General features: G+C 28.4%; 1 protein-coding gene across 1 annotated transcript; it reads left to right on the top strand.

Moving 5' to 3' along the window:
- Positions 1-14,094: 14,094 nt before the first annotated feature.
- LOC124910783 lies at positions 14,095-16,742 on the top strand. The gene is made up of 6 exons (XM_047451460.1): positions 14,095-14,511; positions 14,593-14,720; positions 14,811-14,923; positions 15,610-15,798; positions 15,914-15,979; positions 16,369-16,742. The coding sequence occupies exons 1-5, from the start codon at positions 14,177-14,179 to the stop codon at positions 15,941-15,943; spliced, it is 795 nt and encodes a 264-aa protein (XP_047307416.1). The 5' UTR covers positions 14,095-14,176; the 3' UTR covers positions 15,944-15,979; positions 16,369-16,742.
- Positions 16,743-16,840: the final 98 nt, after the last annotated feature.

Here is a 16,840-nt window from a genome sequence, read left to right as displayed (position 1 = left end):
CATCTAGTATATATGTATATGTATATTAAGAAAACTCATGTTTCTTCAAAAGTAAATGCACTAGGAAGGAAAGAGAGTTTCATGAAGTCAAGGGTAGTTTAGACAACAAATCTTTAACTATAATATGGATATTATCAATATTAAGATTTTATATATATATATATATATATATATTAGGATAAAATAACCAACTGCTTTCAATTTTTATTTACTTTATTTACTATTTTTAAACTAACTTAATGAGTATATTTTTAAAATACTTTCTAAACAAGTTCATTTTTTTCTTTTCAATATATTCAGCATGCTTTCTAAACTCTAAAGGGTCAAACTTCAAATTAAAATTTTCCTTCACCATTCTTTAGATCATAATATTTTTTTTAATCAATTTTGTACAGATTTTTTAAATTGTTATTGATAAACTCTGATACTAACATATTATATAATTTTTGAAATAATTGATTTTAGCACAAAAAATAAATATAGCAATTAAGATTTTCAAATAATCATATATATATTTTTATAGATTAATAATTTGCATAATATTTTTTTTTACTTTCAGAAAATAATAATAGTGTGCACAAATTAATATTGAGATATTTTTGAAAGAAAATATTAGGATTTTAAAAAAAATAAAATATGGGATTTTATGTTTTTTTTTTTTTTTTTTTTTGATTTGTGTTTATTTGATTGGTGACTAGGATAAAGGATAAAAACTTCCAAGTCTTTATCTCTTAAATAATAAATTTTTTGTTATTTGAACTCTCTGACCTTTATAAGCTTAATTTAAATTAAATTATTGTTTTTAATAAATATTCAAAGTTAGTAAATTATACTCTAATTTAAATTAGTAAATTTTAAACTAACACCCAAAAATAGTAATATGATTTGATGGAATTTGAAAATCTACCATTCAATGCTTAATCTTTAAGGTGCACTTTAATTATTTCATAAACAATTATTCTGTAATTACTTTACTTATAATTTTTATCACGCATAAGTTAATTTTCTAGCGTGTGCATTTTATGCGTGCACTTTGTAAGAAAATAAATAAATACGAGATAATTGTAATGAATAAAAACACACTTGAACAAATACCCTACATGACATTCACACGTGACGAAAATAAATTGTTTTCAGATTTAAAACTTAAAAAAGGAATAAATAAAAAAAATTGAATATGATTAGGTTACAAATATCGTAATATACAAGCTGAGGACCATTTTATCTTCTATATTTTGTATATATAGTTTGTATTGCTATATTTTCCAGATAGGACAAAAATATACGAACCAAACAGGTCACACGGATAGGGATGGAAGACTTTAACATGTTCTCATCTCCTAATCCATACCTAGCCTCGGTGGTTCCGAATTTCCGATCCCGAACGTAAGATAGGACTCGTTTGTTTTCAGTTATTTTCTTAACAAAAATCATATTTTACAAGTTTATGTATAACACATACTAATTATCTTTTTTTTCTTTTAATGTTTTTAAATATTTTATAATACATATATATATTTTTTTAAGAATAATTTATTTAAAAGCCAAACTATAATATCTTGTAGAGGGAGAGAGGTATAAATGTATGTATTTTAGTAAGATGTAGTGAGAGAGAGGATGTACTATGATGTAGACGTGTCAATGAGGTGGAGAGAATGGGTGCCACGTGGGCCCTTCGAGAATGGGCGGCCATGGTCCATAGTCCATACGACCGACCCGATAAATAAATAAATAAATAATAATTTTAAATATATCAGCGACAATAATAAATAACGACCCATTGGGCCATACTATTTTAATATATTTTTAGTCATTTTAATTTCACATTTTCATTGGTTAAATTGTCAATTGTTATTTTTTTTTATGTTTCTATATTGTTATTTTCACAAAAACTACATTATGTTAATAAATTATATTCAAATAAAAGAGTTTTGATTAAATATAAATTTTCACTGACTTAAATAAATATTGGTGTAAAGAAATGCACTCATTCAATCCGGAGAGTAATCGAAAGAAATGAATGGAATATAAAGTTATGCCATTTCGTTTGAGAAAGTTACAAATAGAATAAAAATAAAAACGTTATAGACGTAAATTGATTGTTGTTGTCTGTAATTCAATTATTATTTTATTCTAAAATCTAGAAATTGTCAAATCTAGAAATTGTCTAGATCTGATCTTAAATTTTTGTATTCTTTTTTTCTCTTTTAGATTTTTTTAAATAAAATAACACTAAACTGTTTTCCAATAAAAAAAACAAAAACAAAACATTGGTTTAAAGAAATTCTAAAGTTCATTCAAATATTAATTGTCTATAATATATACAAATCTTTCCAAGTGACATATTTTTGTTATACAAATTTATGACTACAAATTTTCTTTTAAAAAAATATGTACTTGAATTTTTTTTCTTCTTATCAGTGTGATAACTCAAATAAAAACAATATTATTTTAATGAACACATTATTAAATTTGATTTTTATTAAAAACTTTATTATTTTAATTAATTATTATATATATATATATATGATGGAGTACAAGCCAATGCCATTTACAAGCTAGATAGACTACACACATTACTTTTCCAAAAGTGAAGTTCAATTGTTTCAATTCCATTATTATAAATTAAAAATGATTTATCTGTAAATAATTAATTATTCTTTTCATTTGTTGCAACAATTATGACAATGGCACTCCCCACGAGGCTTTTGGGTTTATCGATTTAGAATTCGTTTGGTTTGATGATTGTTTTTTGGGTTTATTTACCTAGAAACTCACCGGGCACATTTTATTTATTTTAATAATTCAATAACTCAATTTTTTAATAATTTTTATTATTATTTTATAAATTTTAAATATAAAAACACATTATAATAATTCAATTAATTAAAAACTCAAATAACTTATTTTTTATTTAATATTTATTTTAAAACAATTAATGCAAATTCTTAATAAAGCAACATCAAACAACCTAAAAAAAAGACTTTATTTAGTTGTTTTTTATAGTATTTTAAAATCTTAAATACAAAATATATTTGAATGATTTAATCAAAATAATATACCTTTCCATCATTTTTCTTTCTCAAATAATTTAGATCATCTCTAATTAATCATACATAAAGCAAACTAACTTTTTTCTTCAAAAATATGATGTTTATTAAATAAATAAATAAATAAATCAATATTGTGAAAACAGAAATGTAAACTAATATGCTACATTTGGTTACATTTTTTATAACTAAAAAACAACTAGCATGACTTCAAAGTGATATCCCTCGCTTAAACTTAAAGCGTTGCGCTTTCAGATAAAATCGAATCCGTGATCTTTTGATTTTTTAAGTCGACTCTTACCTTTGGGCTACCTTAGTAGGGTAAAAAATGGGAAGACGGATTAAGTATATAACCCGCAAACACACTTAACTATTTAAGCAGACGCAAAACTTGCCGTCTAACGGGCTTAAATCTAAGAACTTAAGGTTATTATCCACCTCTTATTGCCGCTAGACTAAAGAAATACATTTTAGTTATATGTTTTACTCACTGAAATTGAAATTTAGGAATTATATACAAATTCTTATTTTTGCTAATTCATAAATAAAAGAGTGCATAATAACTTAATGTCAATATTCAGTTTAATATATTGAAACATTTAATCTCTTCACCATAGTAACCATCAATCACTTTTGAAAGGCAAGAGAAAAACTTATAATTTGTCTAAATGTGTGGCCAAAATATCAAATTATTCAATAAGATGTAAAAATGACTCAAATCGTCAATTTTGTTATATTTTTTTAATAACTCACTTACTTTTAAGAAAAATAAAATCTTAAAATCCCTTACTAGCCCCAAAACCTCACCAATCCCAAATCCCACCTATTCAATTGTGTTTATTTATCTCTAATATTCATAATCTTCTTTTATATCCTAAAAAAATTACTTGGGTCATAAAAAATATACATTTACTTTGGGTATCTTATTTAAAAAAAAAAACATTATGTCATTAATAAAAAGACCTGAAAAATGATGAATGATTACAAGAGTTTATGATTAAGGTAGAATTAGTTTTTGTCAAAAATGAATGAACCAACAAGATGAAAATAGAAAAAAAAATAGAATGAGAACAAAAGTGAGTGATACAAATAACGAATCTTAGAATGCCTTGAAATCAGAAGTAGTGTGACTTTCTCATATGCAATGCTCCATTTTTTACAAATTAACCAATTTTTTTCACAAGTGAAAATTTATCTCCAAATTCGAATGAGTGAGTTTCCATCAAAGATAATTTCATTTCAAATAAACTTCACATCATTTCGAACACTTGAAAATTTTATCGCGTTCATTTCCATCCAAATATGATAAACAATGTTTGCAAAGAAACACTTAAAAATATTTAAACTAAAGTCATTACTTTTTGTCTTGATTATTGTCATTTCCTTGATATCACTCTATTCTTTTGAGAACAAACAAGATGTCTCGATTAAAATTACTTTTTGGGTTGTAAGCGACAACACGACACTCACGAAGGACAAATTGAGATTTTTACAACCCAACCACCCAAAACCTTACCGAGAGTTGATTGTGGACAAAACCCACCTAGCTACAAGTATAGAAGACAATGGGTTTAACATTATTCAAATTAAAATAAACCAAACAAAAAGAATATGAGATGTAACACATTAAACTCATAAAGTCAATAATAGAGTTACCACATCTTACAATGGCTCAAAAGAAACATGTGAAGATGATTATCTCAAAAGTGGCCAAAAGAGTTTGTATATATATCTACTTCCATTTGTAATTCTATTATCATTTCAAACATCAACTTGTAGTCTTGTACAATTAAATTGATCCATAAGGTTAGAGTGGAGTTTCGTTTCCCAATTGCCGACAGGGAAAGGTGGTCCCCACCCACATGTGAGTGATTGGTTGAGCCCACCCACGTCAGCTTTGGCACCACCACATACATTTTCCGATTAAAACAAGGAAAAAAAGTTGACATGACCCATTTCATTTCATTTCATTACCCCACCAACCACTACTACTACCACTCCATCATCTCATATTTATGATATTTTTTTTTGCTTCTAACACTTTCTTTTATCATTTCTTCTCCCACTTTTCATCTAAGATTTGACAAAAACAATTCATGAATGACGATTACAATGAAAGTGGTAAAACATGTCAATGATCGATCGATGATGCAACTAACGGAGGATACAATCCAACTAATAAAGTTGGATGGTACCACAACTTATCAATGGAGATCACATTACACAAAGAAATCCAATTAGCATCCTTAGAAACGTTGAATAAACCCGAGCATAATTAACTCAATGACCATGCTCTTCTTCGTGAGTGTGCGTCATCGGTGATAAGGTGGATATCTATATTGGACCACCATGCATGGAGAAACTTGAACCTTGTTGATGGTTTTTGTAAATAACTTTTTAAATCTCATTAATTCATTTTTATTTACTCTCATTGGTATCATAGGAGAAACTTGAACCTTGTTGATGGTTTTTGTAAGTAACTTTTTAAATCTCATTAATTCATTTTTATATACTCTCATTTGTATCATATTACATAGATTTTTTTGAATCCAAAACCATTACAGTTTTGAATGACTAATTAATTAAATTAGCTCCCACTAATGATGATTTAGTCCTCACTTAAGACTCTAGATATATAAGAAGTGATCGAAGCATTAACAAATGTACACATATGTATGAAGAAATATTTGAATGAATCTACTTTGGTTAATGTTTGTATAAAAAAGTTTTATTTAATTAATAATATAAAGTGTATGTCTATATATATTGATGAGTGACACACATACTATTGCTGCTGCTACACTAATTGAATTAAGAAATAAATATGGCCCTGGCCCTTTTGTCTGATTCCGGAGATATTAATGCAATTATTTATAAAACTATTTATTAAGAAAATTAATTAACACACCTTTTAAAAAACAGCTAGCCTAGCTAGCTAAATTAAAGAAGATTACTTCTAGTAATTAATTAATTAATTAATTTTAGTTTTGTAAATTTGATCATGAAAAGAAAAAAACCATTAGAAATGAAGAATCAATGGAAGCATGTGCAGCTGTCATCTAAAGCTCTCCTATTTAATTTCTTCCTAAACCCTAATCTTTGACCACTAACTATAACAAAGCTTCATCTTTGACTGCTTAATTTATTATTAGCCAATATCCTTTTCATTGGCTATTTACAATTTAATAATGTATATTATTTATATATTGAATTCATGCATGTATATATAAAGTTTATTCATATATACATATATATAAATTTTGTGACTATTGAAAGTTTATTGTTAAATTATCTTTGAAAATGATAAAAACTATTTCATTTATCACTCTTAAGTGATTGGGTCGCTATTGATCGAACTTATCTTACATGTTGGTGTTTTTTTTTTTAAATATAAGGGTTGTGATTATTTTGTTGTGATTGTAGATTTGATATGGTCCCTCCATGTTGAATTCTAAATAAAATGTAGGTAAACACACTTTTGTTTTCATTATATAAAAAATAAAATAGTGAAAAGAAAGTTGGTGCACGTTAGAGTTACACATGGGTGGGCGTGGTTAACACGAGGTTGACAAATAAATGATGAAGATGATGATGATATTCCCAAGACGACTTGATATTTATTGTATTTAAAATCTCTATTATTATCAAATTCCAACAAGAACCATTTGCTTTGTTATTTGTAGAAATTAAGATTTTAGTAATCGAAGTTTGTGCTTAGGATCTTTGGACATGGCATGCACCTCTCCAACAAAAGACCCAGTTAGGGGTAGTATTGTCAAGCACAATACCCCATAAGGACTCAATTTTATTATTATTAAGACATAAAGACAAAGTCTGCTAAGTAATGCCTAGATGAGAAACAAATATATATTTTTTTTTACCTTTTCAATTCATTACATAGTTAATGTATGTTACAATTTCCTATGTTATATGCTACGTACTTATATACTAGTAGTAGCTGTTGACTAAACAATATTTAATTAGTCTCTTAAAGTTAATATGTCTTTTTATGCATGTCTCATTCTTAACCCTAAATACAAATATAATAAAATTAATTTAGTTTTAAAAATAAAAATTTTGTAACACAACAACGACACGACACGAACATTTATAATGAAAAAAAATCTTAAAAAAACTCGATAAAACTAGAATAGGATCTCTTCCAAAGGGTTGGGTATATGATAATGGATCACATGGGAAAAAATTAAAGAAATGAAATATATATATAGTGGGTTGATGGATTGAATATTAAATGAATGATGCATGCTTCTTCTATCTAAAGGCCAAAGGGGAAAGAAGAATAAACAATAACTAAATAACAATCAAGACGCAATTATCGAATATTCGCACGCTGTTAGACCAGTGGATTATAATATTAAATTAATTGTTTTTTCTTAATACAACCCTTTTCTTGCACCTTATTTTTTTTCATTTATATTTATAACTATTATTGTTAGGCAAAATATTTTAAAATTATAAGCTTTTGCAAGCTGCAGCCATGTGAGAAGATCTTGGGATTGGAGACTGCTGCCTGCACGAGCTTCCAATCTTTTTTTTTTATTTTAATTTTTTAATTTAAGGTTCTAAAAAAAAACTTAATTAAAACATAAAAAAGACAACATATATTGTGATGGATTTGTTCTCACCTAATCTTTCCTTGCTTCCATGCATCTTTACTATCTTTAAATTTTATATTTTCAGTTTTTTTTTAATATTTTATATATTAGTGATACCTACTAGTATTTTAAGCATATATATGTTATCTTTATTGACAAAAGTTGCTGTCTAATAAACAAAATGTCATATATATTCAATTCTTATTTATAACCCTTAAAATAATGAATGTTGAGAGTAATGTTAGAATTTAAACAAAATTAGTATGGCAAGTAGGAGGCGAATAGCCCATTCCGAAAAGAAAAACGAGTTTTACGATAAGAATGTGACAATATCCTTAATTTTATAATTTTTTCAATTAAATTCTTTGCTTTTATAATTTTAAACAAAAGGGCAAATTTCACATTAATTCATTCATTTTATCAATAATTTTTTTATTGTACAAAGTCCATCTCAAACAAAATTCAGAATCCCTCAAACTCTAATTGTTTCATCGACCCTATTTTAAGTGTCAAAATTTCACTTAAAAATAACTAAGAGTGTAATATTTAGTTTAAAATATATATATATATATATATATATATATATATATATGATTTAAATGGAAAGTAAATGATAATGAATCAAACTAATTAACCATCCCAAAAATAAACCGATCATCATACAAAAATACAATTTATTTTTTTGTATATATAATGAAATAATTAATAAAAAAGTTGAATAAAATAAGGTAAAAGGAGATTATGGAAAACATAAATTAACCATTAGCTTTTCCTTTAAGTAAACTGTTACTCAAAAGATACAAACACTATTCATAATGATCAACCCACAATGTCAAATTTTGAAGTTTAACCCTTTTTTAATTTTAAAGTTAAAAATCACTTGAGGCAATTACCATTCACATTCTAATTTTATGGCTTAATTAACTTAGTCACAAATATATATATTTTCTTTTGAAAGGCCAAACACATTAAGTAAATAGAAAGTTTAATCTTTATATTCTAACCACTATATTGATAATTAAATAAATTGATAAATATATTTGTGGAACTTAATTTAAACACTAGATCAGATTCCATGGAAGTTGGCTGATCTTAAATATTATAAATTTATAAACTAGCAAACAAATAAACTCCCATCACTACTACTTATATTAATATTTAACATCATCACGTGTATTTTACAATTATACATCAACATTAATTAGATACAAGATATATATATATATATAGCTAGATACTTATAAGCTATAATTAATTCTTTTATAGCCACTTCATTTATAGACTATTCGTTACTTTTAAGTTTTTATTTGATGTAAAATATCTGGTTCAAAATTATAACTTTAAAAAAATATTAGTAAAATCCCAATTCCAGACTTTATTTATTAGAACTTAGAAGTAGTCTAAAAAAAATATCTATTAATACATTTTCTGAACTATTATAAACACTAAGATATAGTTATTTGAACAAAAAGAATATCTAGAATTTTTTTATTAATTATCTATAATATTCTGATATACATGATTTTTTAAAAGAGGAAAAACTTTTTGAAGCATATCATGATAATGATCAATTCATCCACAATTTTCTACTGAAAAATTATACATCTTAGCCTTTTATAATAAGATCATAAAGTCCTTAGAATGATAAGTGCTCATTTGAATGTCTCCACTAAAATATGTTATGTTCATGAGAGAAAAAAAAAACAATGAACTTTAGTAATTAGGTCGATATGTTAAATAGAAATAATATTTTCTCTTGGGAAAACCCAATATTTATTTTTTACTTAAAAACGATTTAAATTAAAGTAACTGCAATAGCCGAATGAATCACCATCTTCCATGGAAACATTTTATATCGAGAGGTATAAGAACGATAGAATCCATATTAAGCTTCGATGAAATTAGTGGGACATATCTTCAGGTATGTGCTATGCTAATACATAGGAAAATGACAGTAGCTATTGTGAATTATGATTTTACATTTGTAGACGATTGTTTCCAATGATCTCCATGGTGATTACCAACTTGCCAATGGATATGGTCATGCATGCTAAGGCAAAAGAAGTTTTCAAGGTAAAAAAGCTACTTTCTGGAAATTCAGAAAGAAAATGATCTGATCTGATCAAATTGAATTGAATTGCAGAAGCACAGGAACAAATTCATAACCATTGAGGACTTCAATTTTCTGTATAAATTAACATAACCATTAATTATAAGACATCAACAGCTATTGCTTTCTTTCTTTCTTGAACTAACTAATCATTAATAATAATAAACTAATCCAACATTCAATCATCTAATCGTTAATAATAAACTGCTTTGTTTTGGTGGTGAGATGTATTGACAAATGGAGGTCTTTTGAATGATTTATATGAATGTATACATAATTATGAATGTGTTAATAGTTTTATATGAAATTTATCTTCAAATATTTCAATTTTACATGAAAGTTTGTTTTATATAATTGAGTTTTCTAACCTTAGAAGTCGTGTTTAAACAATAAATCAAAAATTCTAAATCATTTTAACAATATTTTATTTTGTTAAAATTTTATTTTTAAAACACAAAAAAGTGTTTATTTAGATGTAAAAAACAAAACTTTATATAAAAGTATAAGTTGTCGAAATTTTATAATTACATTTTCGTGTGACGCGGTCCAATAGGAGCAGAACCATTTTTTTTTTTTTTAAGACGCATAAGTCGGCCCAATGGGTCTTTAATAAGTATTTATGAGAAAAAATGTCTTAACTAGCTTGGAATGTCCTTTATCCAAGCGATGTGGGATTCTTGCAATGAATGGAATTCTCAATTCCGTTTCCTCTCTTTGTTTCCCAGGTTGAGCCCAATCACTTCGCTACTTCAACCACCGACCTTTCTCAATCAATTTTCTCTGCGTGGATGCCATAGCATAATTATCAGAACTTCAAGGAATCGAACTTCATTCCTTTTCAATAGAATTTATACCTACAACACCAATGATTATGGCAATAAACAGCCAGAGAACCGAAATTCAGCTCTATAGTGATATTGAGAGGTATTCAGTGAATTGGTTTAGTTCGAATCTATTACCGCATGACGGTTTTAAATTGTCATCATTACTTTGAGCATTGGAAAAATCATATAAAGTTATAATATATTTGATCAATGATCTTTATTGGATCCCACCCTTCATTTTGCATAAGCTGAAGGTACCTAGTGACCTAATTTTTAATTTAAAAATGTGTATGAAGCTTTTGTGGACATGTGAAATAATGCTCCTAAAATTCCAAAGAAAAAGAGGAGAATTGATCAGACTAGGACAATAATGGATTTTTGAGTATTTGTAAGTCAATTACAAACTGAACAAACCATCTATTCAACCTGTAGTTATAGTTTTAGTAGTTACCCTCCAAAAGATTATGAGAATTTTCAATCTTACTTACTATTCATGAATCAAGATAGATTTTGGCTAAGTATTGATAAACTGAAATATTTGAAGATAAATTTCATATAAAAACTAGTATAGAGATGATTATATATGGTAATAAAGAAGGATCACCCATAATGGCGGTATAGCTCTTAAATTGTGCAGTAAACAGGAGTTGGTTTTCTGGTTCTGCAAGGCCAGCAGTAGTCTTACAAAACACTTGGTTCTGTCCTGGTTCAAGCCAAGAACAAAATGAACAAATATTATACTTGTTAACTTAATGATGTAATACAAAAGATAAACATTTTTACTTGACAGTAAAAAAGTATTAAGATACTTTACCATTTAAAAATCAATTTTCAGCACATAACTTTTAGAGTTAGATAAGAAAAAGAATTAATGTTAGCTTGCTTATCTTCAAGTAATGGTGATTGAATGCATAGAAAAAAGAGAGGGAAAAAGGCTCATATAACCCATTAAACTTGTGCTAAGATCACCATATGTCCAATGAAGTTTTACATGAAAATATTTCAGTTTTCATTCAATAAAATTCGTATTTGATTTATACCATTTAGTTTTCAAACAATAAAATATGTATTTGAACCTTAAACCAATCATTTTATATGACTTAAACAACTTTTGTTATAAATTTTTATTTTTATAATAATGTAGTAAATCTCATATTACATGTCAAAACTATATACTTTAAATAAATTTGAGGATTTTCCAGAGACTTGGCAAAAGTCCATAAGTATTTATAAGTTAACAAATTATTATGAAATAGTTCAGTTATAATTCTGGAATTAATATTTAAATAAATATTATTTATATAAAATTTGTTTTATATATATATAACTAAACCATTAAAAGTTTTCATAAGCAGTACCACTTATATAAAAACGATGTTTTCATCATCCAACTGATCTGAATGTAAAAGTTGGATGAAAACGGTTAATGGATTATACATGAAAGAAATGAAAAGAGTAATAGAGCCATCAGCATTCTGATTTCATTATCCCCTCCAATAGTACAACCACTCTTTCATGGTAGGCCTCTCGACCCGGTTATCCTCGACATCGTTGGGCCGGTTATCCTCGAGCATGGTTGGGCTAGCTTGGCCACAACCCTTATCTATCTAAACTTTCGTCATTAACAATTTTTTTATATCCAAAATCTCATTTAGACGTTCTTCTTTCATCGCACAATCCAAAGGCATTGTCAAGTTCTCTTGATTTTCGGGCATCTGAAAAAAATATAATGCATTTTCTCCTGTTACCAGCTCCACAATGACTACTCCAATGTTGTTTTGAATAAAAATATTCGGGATCCAAATATACGAACTTGTCTTGAAGTAGAGTAGTTATTTCAGTTTTATCTTTAAGAATCAATTTTGAAGCTCCCAAATCATAAATTTTTGCATTATCCTGTCATCTGAAGAACTATTACATAAATAGCCAGGACCATTATTGGAGTTGAAGCAATCACTCATTTTGCCTAATAGTTGTATTCGACTCGGATTTTTCATGACAAACTTTCGTCGAAACTTATTTTATATGTGTCCTATCATGCCTTGACTCGCTCAAAATACCATGATCCACGAGTCCATTTGTGAAGTGTTAACTCGTGTCAATAGGTTTATTCGTGTCATGTTAACTCTTGCTTAAATTCGTATAGTGTGTTATGTCGTTATATTTGATTATTGTGTTAGTCAAATTGTGTCGTGTCGATTATTCTCAAGCATTGTTGGGCTAGCTTGGCCACGACCCTCATCTAATCTAAACTTTCGTTATTAACAATTTTATATTCAAGATCTCCTTTAAACGCACTTCTTTCATCGCATAATCCAATAGCATGGACAAGTTTTCTTGATTTCCGGGCCTCTAAAATGATAATGCATTTTCTCCCGTTATGAGCTCCACAGGGACTATCGTTGTGAGCTCCACAGGGACTATCTCATCTAAATCAAAAAACCCATCAAAAAAATTACAATATATTTACATGGTATTTTTTATTTAAATAACTTATTTTTTTTAATTAAAAGCAATTAATATGATTTGAAAATGTTGAGGTAAAGTTAAATGTTATAAAGATAAAAAAATTTAAATATTCGAAATCTTATTTAATTTAATAAGGTCTTTTTGTCTTTGCTAAGAGATAGAGGAGAGAAAGTATCGAAATGGTGAAGAAAATTTTCAACGGAGTCGAATTGTCTTTGGATATCAATGATTATATGTAAGTATGATCATGATTGGTCTAATTGGTTCACTAAAATATTTAATTATCCAGCGGGGTGTAGTATTTGGAGATAAATTTATTTTATGTGGAAAATATTTCGTGAGCAGTTTATATTCATTGTGGGGATGGTTCTTCGATCAGTTTTTTGGAGAAAATTTGGTGTAGTGTCAAAAACTTAGTTATGACGTATCTTGAACTTGTTTTCATTGCTGTATGTAAAAGTGTCACAATTAAGAACATGTTTGATATTCGGTCTAGTGTTTTCCCTAGCCGAATTAGATATAGAAAGAAATTAAATATTGTGGACAGTTCATCACATAATAGAGTTTATTTTTGGTAAGCGCAAACAAATGTCTCCGTCTAAACAAGACATTATGCGTTGCCTAGACATTGATAGTTTTCATGTAGGGTATTGTGTCATTGTTACAAATTGTTTGTTAAGATGATCCATATAATTTTTGTTGAAAAAAATTTTAAGAGTCAAAAATTTTCATCTAAAATCTCGTTATTTGGTTACTAAAATATTTGGATTGATGCAACTGATATGACAAACCTATATATTTGGGTTATTATCCTAATTATTTTTTGGTGTACTATCTGGTTGACCATAAATCGTCGAACTTTCAATGATTGTCGTTTTCTAATATTTTTTTGAAAAATCAATAAACTACTTAGGAAATTAACCGTTTTCTAAAGTATAGTTATAATTTTTTATTTTTAATATACATAATTGTTTTTTAATATATGAAAATAATAAAAACAATTTGAATAAATAACAAATCAAATTCAAGGAATGACAGCCAGGCATCATCGTTATCTTTGGTTGAGGTGAAAAATTCGAAGAAGAAAGGTAAGATTGGCTGGCGATCATGGCGATGATGATGCTGAGCTCAACTGCAGGTGGCGGAGCTCTTTCCGCTAAGACATTCTCCTACAGATCTTCCCCGCAATTGGACCGCCGTAATCCTTCTTCCTCCTCCTCCCTCTTCTCCAGCACTAGACACCGGAGGCGCCAAAATAAAACCCTCGCTCTTTCAAATTCTGATGGAACTTCATCCGCCGGCGCATCCACCACCACACCGTCTTCCCGTTTTGGTACTGAGGATGAAACAACAGTCGATTTCGTTGGTCAGGGAAAAGTTCCTCTTGAAGGTGTGATTCAAGTGGAAAAACCTAATACTTTTGCCTTAATCAACAAATGGGGGTATATTTATTCATCTCTATTTCATCGAATTTCTCTCTCTCAATGCTGCTATTTTGATTTTATTTTTTTCTCGCGTTCCAGTCGTGTAGGACTGCTTGCTGGTGGAGATGTTCTTGCTATACTCTTGTTCTCTGCAATAGGAAGATTTAGCCATGGATTTTCTGTCTTCGATTCAGAAACACTACACACAGCTGATCCTTTTATTGCTGGCATATCTCTTTTTCTTCTATCTTTCTTTCCTTTCTCGGGCTCTTATGAAAATTGACTTCTAAAAACTAGTGTTGTTTGACATTTGGCAGGGTGGTTTTTGTGTGCTTACTTTCTGGGGGGTTACAGTGAAGATGGCCGAGGGATGAATGGTCCTAAAAATGCTGTTGTTGCTGCAGCAAAATCATGGTCGATAGGAATACCTGTATGTATGTTCTGTTCATTTTGTTTCAAATTAAAACTTAGCTCCTCAAAACTATGTCATATTCCATCCCAAAACAAAGTTGTATAGGGTTCTTCTTCCTATTGTTTGAAAACAGTTTCTGGATTTGAATCTAGATCTAGATAAGAAACAATCAATAAATTTATTTAGAAACACTTTTTTTCTATTAAGATGAGATCATGTTTAGAAAAAATTGAGAAATTTATTGGCGGTTTCTCATCTGGATTCAGATTCAGATCCAGATCAGAAAGTGTCTCCAAATGGGCCTAATCCTGGTGCTTAACATGGTTTGTGTCTTTCAAAGAGCATATTCTCCACTACCCTTTGGTGAGAATTTGATGTCTTGACCTTTACTAGTAAGTGACCTTGAATATTGTGATCCCCAGGGCTAAGTGCTTCAATGATAAGTTGAGCCAAATAAATCTGTAACAGGCCTTTCCATCATATAAGAGTAATTTCAACAGAAAGTATTTGCTTATGTCATTATCAATTTGTACATATGTGTAATACAATAATTAGAAAAATCAATAGTATATAAGAATGTACAATCCCTTCTTTAAGCTATATTCCTGATTTTCTGCATTTGTAATCCATTTGAGTGTTTTTTAAGCTACATTCATCTCAAATGCTTCATGTTATTGTTTTTTTTGTTTCCCCGTGTCTTGCAGGTGGGAATTATTATTAGGGCACTAAGGGTAGGACATATTCCGCAAGCTAGTTTTATCCTTGTAACCATGGGAAGCACCGCAGTTTTACTTATTGGATGGAGAGCATTATTATTCAACACATTCTTAAATATCGATAGCAGTAAGAAGAATGACACATACAAACAAGGAAACCCATTTGAATTATTCGAGGTATAAATCAATTACTTTCGAGATCTACTTTAATGTGAATATTTTTGCCAGTCCCACTTTATTGACATTTGTTTTGCAATCTGTTTTGAATTTGTTGTCTCCCCAATATTTGCAGTTGCTGACCTCACTGATTAGGAGATGGTAACAACAATCTCATTGTTGTTTTATATGGTGTTCATCGGTATCTCCCTCCCCACTCTCCAATCTTTAAATTTATTTTCGTTACTTATTGATGCAACAGGTGAAATCAAAATCCCTCTAATTTTTAATTATCCTGGACAAATAAGATCATCATGTGCCCTAAAGGTTTGAATATTATAAGCACCTTTTGTAGCTAGTAGGAACATGTTAACTAGAATGACCAAGCATTTTCACTTGCTTTTATTAGGAGCTCGTTTGATCTTTGGGTTATTTGGTTATTTTCAAATAATTCATTATCACATCACATATCCACCTTTATATGTGTTAATTATGGTGGATGCAAGTTGTTAGGATTGATTTATCTTTTTCTCCTCCCATTTGCTCCAATTATGAGTAATGAAAAATGGTTTATTTTTTTATTGTTTGCAGGTGATTGTGCATAATTTATTTATGCTGCAATTGGGTTGTTGAGGCTACTTTTCATTGTGAATGGTTGATTGGTTAAGGATTTTAAAGTATTACAGGTCTACCAAATGTATTCACATCTATTGCTTGACTGACAAACATAAGAAGAAGTTGAAGAAATACAGAGGATTTGATTTGATTTATATTCTGTAATACAAAACATGTTGATATTATTATCCAGATTTCATCTTATAATGTTTTGTTGCTATTGAAAACTAAATCTGGATTGAATTAAGGAAGAAGACCAGATAAGATCTGAAAAGGGAGAGACAAAGTAATTAATTTGGTGGACTCCTTCTATATTGTTTTCTTCCTTCCCCATTAATTGATTGTTCTTCTTCTTAAACTGATCATGACAAATATAGTGGGGTTCTTTTTATATTGGCAAAGAACATAGTAGGGTCAATTGAAAGATAGGTTTTGTTTTCAATGGTTT

This window comes from Impatiens glandulifera, chromosome 7 (genome assembly GCF_907164915.1).
Source record: "Impatiens glandulifera chromosome 7, dImpGla2.1, whole genome shotgun sequence".
Classification (NCBI taxonomy): Eukaryota; Viridiplantae; Streptophyta; class Magnoliopsida; order Ericales; family Balsaminaceae; genus Impatiens; species Impatiens glandulifera.
Note: the sequence above shows the minus strand (reverse complement) of the source record. Positions and strands in the feature narration are given on the sequence as shown.

What these genes read in the sequence shown, in the direction of transcription:
- LOC124910783 (XM_047451460.1), top strand. Translation starts at nt 14,177, where the DNA reads ATGGCGATGATGATGCTGAGCTCAACTGCAGGTGGCGGAGCTCTTTCC. An exon ending in CATGGTCGATAGGAATACCT is followed by an intron (nt 14,924 to 15,609) that starts GTATGTATGTTC and finishes CGTGTCTTGCAG; the next exon opens with GTGGGAATTATTATTAGGGC. An exon ending in ACCCATTTGAATTATTCGAG is followed by an intron (nt 15,799 to 15,913) that starts GTATAAATCAAT and finishes CAATATTTGCAG; the next exon opens with TTGCTGACCTCACTGATTAG.